Genomic DNA, 5,855 nt, shown 5'->3' on the forward strand with positions numbered 1-5,855 from the left:
CTTCCGGGAGCCCGCCTACAAACCGCCTGCGTCTACTTCCGCTTCCGGGAGTGCGGGGCCTGCCGCCGCCATCTTGCGACAGAACGCCAGGCTGCAGCGTACTTCCGCTTCCGGCCCCGGAGCGATTCCTCTTCCCCAACTGCGCGTGCGCAGGAAGCTGCCGCCTTGATACGAAGGGTGACTCCAGCGTGGCCTGCCTCCGTTGCTATGGCGATGCAGTGGGGCGCATGCGCCCTGCGTCGCTTCCGCCTGTCTGGCTCGCGGCTGCAGCAGGGACAGGTGACATGTGAGCGCAGGGCGGGGGCGCAATGGTGTGGGGGGGCAGACCCACGCGCGCCCCGGCCCACGCTCCTCGTTTCCCCGCAGGGCGGCGGCGCTGGAGGTGGCGGCTCGGTACTGCGGCCGCGAGATGGACCTGTACGGCCAGTGCGTGGCCGCGCGCCCCGCCTCGTGGCAGCAGGACTGCAGTGACCTCCGGCGCGACATGGCGCGGTGCGCCGCGGCCCAGTGAGCCCCGGGGGGCGCGTGGGTGCGCACGGGTGCGGGAGCGTGTGTGCGGGGCGCGGACGCGCACACGTGTGGCCACGGGAGTGTGCGCGTGCACGTGTGGGCGCATGGGTGTGAGCGCGCGTGCATGGGCGCAGGTGCACGTTGGGGCACGGGAGCGGTGTGGGTGTGTGGCCTGCGTGCAACATACGTGTGTGCGCAGACGTGGAGGTGAGGCATGGGCGCAGGGGTAGGCAGACAGTCCAGCTCCTCACAGCAATGCTTTAGGGCACAGGGAACTTGCTGAGAGGTGTTAATGCACCTCCCCCCCTCCTCTTCCCAGTGTGTCAGCTCTCCAGCCTGTAACGAATGCAGGGAGTCCACAGTGACATCCCTGCTGCCCTGCGCTGCCCTGCCCTGCCCCAGTGATCAGTGGTCCCTGCACCAGAGCAGATGTCAGGGTGGGGGACAGAAGTGCTGTTTTACAGACAAGGGGGGAGATGGGGGGCACAGAGGCAGCACATGATTTGCCCCCAGGCTGCACAAGCCAGCCTGTGGCAGAGCTGAGCATCGAGCCCAGACTGGTGGCCGGCACTGCCAGGCTGGGCTGGCTCCGGCACTCGCTCTGGTCGGCCGCGGGGGTTCTGCAGCCAGGCCCCCAGGCAGAGCTCAGCGCAGGGGCATGGTCTGTTGCAGCCCGATCGTGAGGAAGATCCGCCACGAGTGTGCAGCGTCCTTCACAGCCTTCGAGCAGTGCCTGGCGGAGAACCAGGCAGCTGTGGTGAACTGCACTGAACACGTCAACCGGTTCCTACTGTGTGCCGAGCAGGTGAAGCTGGCAACTTAAGAGTGAGTGACAGGTGTCTGCCTGGTCAGCCCAACAAGGGGCAGGATAAGGGTTGTGTGTGGGGGCAGTGGCTTGGGTGGTTGGGGACACTTCTCCACCAGAACCAGAGGGAGGCCTGGTTATTTCACGGGGACCTACATGCTTCCCCCACATGTAACGTGACTAAGCTGCAGCAGGGATTATTAACTCTGGAAATTCCTCCAGTGCGGCAGATGTCATTGTCTTTGTACCATATGGCAATCTTGCACCTGTAGCTTTGCATCCAACAGAGCGCCAGTTCTTTCTGAACTTCCTGGACCTTAAGTGTTGGAGGTTGCAAGTGTGAGAGGAAGAGGGGAAAAACTGATTACGCTCTGTTCATTACCCTTTCATCATCCACTATGTGACACAGGAGACAGGGTGAAATAGACTACGGTCTGACCTAGTAAATGGCAGTTTTCACATTCTCATATTTTGTTTTGTGTAGGTAGTGCCCGGGACCTTCGCCTCCAAAATGGGTGGACGATAATCTTTCATGGAGCATCATTCCAGTGGTTCTTCCCTGAAAATGGAGTGTGTAAGTTCCTGCACCATTACTTCTGCCAGCTTCTCACCTTCAAAGAAATCTGGATTCACATTGGGATGCTAGAACATTGCAGGTTTACCTGTTTTCCTGGCCTGCCCTTAAATGCTGCTGCTTGTCAGTGCTGGTGGCAGAGTTCTGAACAATGCAATTCACCAATAATCTATGCGAAGACTATATTAAAGTGACATGAAAGGGCCAACTCTCTTCTGCACTGATATGGAGACTGAATGCTGAACTAGGTCCTTGTCCTGTCTTCCTTCTGCGTGCAATTCTGGAATACTGAGGGCTGGTGTTCCTTTACCCCAATAAAAATTCATCTTGAAGACCAAAGTGCCAACCCTGGCTTTCTCCCATCATCCCTGGGAGCTGCTTGGTGGGGTTGTCTGTACTGAAATCCGGCAAACACTGAAGTGAGAATCCTGATCTGTTCAGGTCCCAGGTCTGTCTCGCTTTAAAATAGCCTGGTGACTGAGCAGCCTGGCTGAAGGGCTGAGGTAGCTTGGCTTGTGCTCTGTTCTAGAGCCAGCAGAGGGAGCACTGTTGCCAGAAGACCTGAGACTGCAGTAACAAGTGCTCCAAAGTGCTTTACAGCCCCTGGCTAGAAAGGAGATGATGGAGCAACCATTGAATTCAGGGAGAGCACCAGCATTCCCAAAGGTGGTGGAAGGGGCATGGTAGGGATGGAAAGAGGTTGTTTCTGGTTTAGATGGGAATTAAAAGTGATCCCAGAAGTAGTTGACTGTTCTCAAGGAGTGAATTAAGCAGGTCCCTCAGATTGCAAAGGAAACCACCTGGAGATGTGGAAAAAGATGTACAAGGGGCTATACAGGGTACTGGGCCTTAGGACTTCCAGGTTATTTCTAGGTCTTTGGCCACTGCTGCATGTTTTGGGCAAGTCTCTGTAGCATGTCAGGTTGGGGTGATGGTTTCTACCTCCCAAGCCCAAGTGGGGCTTTGTAGCTGCACACACTAAGAACTTATGAGCTTACCTTCTGCAGGCTGCTGGTGTTACCAGAGGCCTGGAAACCGCAGCAGGCTCAGGCCCACATGCAGCAGTTCTCTGGGCAGGGCTAAATCTTCAGGTCTCCTATGGAAAGGAGGATACTGTGTCCCATAGAGCCGGAGTCTAGCATTTGCCTTAAACCCCAGCATAACTTCGCAGCGTTCTTTAACGTGGGGCCTACGTGCCTTCTGTGGGCAAGGCAGGCTGGCTCTGACCTGGTTCCTAGCTCCTTTGTGCTCCCTGCCCAGGACACATTATTCCTTTTCCACCTTTCAGCAGAGGCAGGTGTCCAAGCATTTGCCTTTGAGTGCATGATATTTGGTGACTGCCCTCCAGCTGACCAACTTGGCAAAGGTTCCCTCCTTTGGGGAGCTGGTGGCAGATTGAAGTTCATCTGTTCCAGCTCCTAGCAGAGCCCAACTTGCACAGCTGGCAGGCAGTGCTGTTGTACAGCTTGCTGGGGCTCTACTGGCTTCTGACTTAGCCCCACAGGTGGCTGCATTTCAGCAGTGATGTATTTATGGGGGTAGCAAGTAATCCACGTGCTGGGGGTCAGTCATTTATAACAATGTGCGTTTTAGGGAGGTAGAGAACTGTCCAGCTTGCATGCTTTAGGCACTCTGGGAGCAGCTTCCAGGGAAAGGGCTAGCTCCAGAGAATCAGGGAAGCTGGGAGGGGATGCGATGGCAGCTCTGCCTTGCTGTGAACTCAGCAAGAGGATGCAACTGCTAGCAGGAAAGGGGAGAGGTATTTTTAGCTGATCCCTTGGGATTATTTATAGCAGTCAGCGTCCCATTAGTCATAAATATCTGTGGTGGGCAGAGCTTTATTAAGAAGGCCGTTACGTGGAAACAAAGGTGCTTTACACGCTGTTGAAATTGTATTGAAATGTCAGCTCGTCAGCGGCAAAGCCGTTTTTCATTATGTTTAGGGTGCACTGGGCCCCCCGTTAAGCCCAACCATGTCTCCTGCCAGTCGGCAGCCTGAGCTGCTCCATTATTACTTGCTTGGTCTATTTAACCACTGTGCTGCCATGTGCTGGCTGCTGATGTCAGCTCAGTCAATCAGCTACACCCTGACAAGTAATGTCATCACTTTGCTTATGGGGGATGAGCAGGGCAGCTTCAGATCCAGAACAATTATGTGCAAGTTAGGGTAGGAAGTATGATGAAACAGTGCACTGCAGGGCTTAGAAAGGGGCCTACTCTTATGCGGCAGAATTGCAGAGGTGGGCAGCTTTTAAAAGCATCATCTTCCCCAGAATTACCAAGCACAGCCAGAGGGGAGTTCCCTGCTGACTTCAACCAGTGGCATTGTCAGGTTTCTTCTGGAATGTCAGGGCAGTTAGCCCCATCAAGACCAGCCATCACTTTCCCTTTGGGTTGGATGTGCAGTCGCCTGGTTTTCTCAGCTTCTGAGCCCAGGAGGAACATTTGTCTCTGGCCAGTGCTGCGTGGTCAGTTGGTCTCGCCCCTGCCTGGCTCTATGGCAGGGAGGCCTCCAGTCTTGCAATAGCAAGAAGCATGTTTCTTGGCCATTTCCTCTTCCCTTTGCAGTTTGAACTGCTTCCATCAGCCTGCTGCTGAACTAAAGCCTTGGTGCCAACTGCAGCAGTTGCTGGTTTGGGGAAGTAATGGTAGGGAACTGCTGGTGGATCAAAGTGAGCCAGGCACACAAGTGAGCAGCTAGAAACAGCCAGAAAGGACACAATGGCCAGCAAGCGCTCTGGAGCACAAGGTACTGGCCACAGTGGACTGGACAGATGCTCTCAGATCTGATGCTGCAAAGCTTGCACTACTAGATCCAGTTGTTTTTAATCCTCTCAGAGAGGGGATTTGATAGAAAAGGTTGTTCCCAAAAGGCACAAGGGGGCAGTGGAAGCCTCTTAGAATCAGAGACATTAGAAACCCTAGATGGGTTCATCTCTGCTCCAGGGCCTTAGGACAGTGAGGACCCACTGCAGAATGACCTGGCAGAGCCAGCAAAGAAGCATGTGGGCCAAGACCAAGTGTTGGGATTGCCACCAATTGCATCTGGGGTCAGGTGAGAATCGCCCCCCAAGAAACAACCCCAGAAAGCTGTTAAAGTGAGAGCAGGCACCAACGCCAGGCAGAGCTGGGAAAGAGTCTTCAGGCAGTCAATCAAACCTGTATATTCTGTTCTGTCTCCAAAGGCTGCAGAGAGATTCAGCTAAATTAATCCCAAATGGCCCAAATCAATAAGCGGATAAGTCTGTTTCCCATGGTGAGAGCTGTAAGAAAATGGATTTGAGCAGGCTGCTGGTAGATGGGCACTCCCATCCTCATCGTGAGCAGAGAACAGACCAACTCGAGGCTCGAACTCTGTAGCGTCCAGGGGTAGGCGTCCAGAAGCCCCATTTTGAGGTCCTTTTGGAAAATTCCCAGGTTCATTACAGACCAGTCTCTCACATTCTTGCTCTGGGTTTATTACCCTGCAGCATTCTCCCTTTGAGCTGGGCAGTCACAACTGCGGGTACTAGGACTCCTGGGTTCTGCTCCCAGCTCTGCCTCTGGCTGACTGCATGACTTGTGCCCTGCTTTATTCATCTTTATTCCCCCATTCCTCCAGCAAATTCCTTGCTCTGTTTTTCTGTTTCCTTTTGGTGCAGACAATTCCGAATAGAAACTGAAGTGTGCTGGCAATTTTGCAGCCTGTTGCTTTGACTTTGGTTTCAGGCTCGTTTCCTCTCAAGCGGAACTTGAAAACCAATACAGTGAATTACACATGAGCCCAGAATGAGGAACTAACAAAAGCATCCCTTTAATTTTTCATCCAGAAAATGCTCTTGTTTTCCACTCTGCTTCTCTTACTTAAAGGAGCTATAAATCAGCATGTTCCTTTGGTGTTGGCACTTGCCAAGGGAGATTTAGTGCTGCTGGCAGGCCCAGTTCTGAACTGGGCAGTGGCAGAGGGCAGAGCACAGCACAGAACCA

The 5,855-nt window shown here is 53.9% G+C and overlaps 1 protein-coding gene across 1 annotated transcript; it reads left to right on the plus strand.

Annotated features, from left to right (window-relative positions):
* Positions 1-185: 185 nt before the first annotated feature.
* On the plus strand, positions 186-2,228 carry CHCHD5 (coiled-coil-helix-coiled-coil-helix domain containing 5). Its single transcript, XM_019485694.2, has 4 exons — positions 186-286; positions 367-507; positions 1,183-1,335; positions 1,800-2,228. The coding sequence occupies exons 1-3, from the start codon at positions 228-230 to the stop codon at positions 1,331-1,333; spliced, it is 351 nt and encodes a 116-aa protein (XP_019341239.1). The 5' UTR covers positions 186-227; the 3' UTR covers positions 1,334-1,335; positions 1,800-2,228.
* The last annotated feature ends 3,627 nt before the right edge of the window (positions 2,229-5,855 follow it).

This window comes from Alligator mississippiensis, chromosome 8 (assembly GCF_030867095.1).
Source record: "Alligator mississippiensis isolate rAllMis1 chromosome 8, rAllMis1, whole genome shotgun sequence".
In the NCBI taxonomy this organism is placed as follows: domain Eukaryota; kingdom Metazoa; phylum Chordata; order Crocodylia; family Alligatoridae; genus Alligator; species Alligator mississippiensis.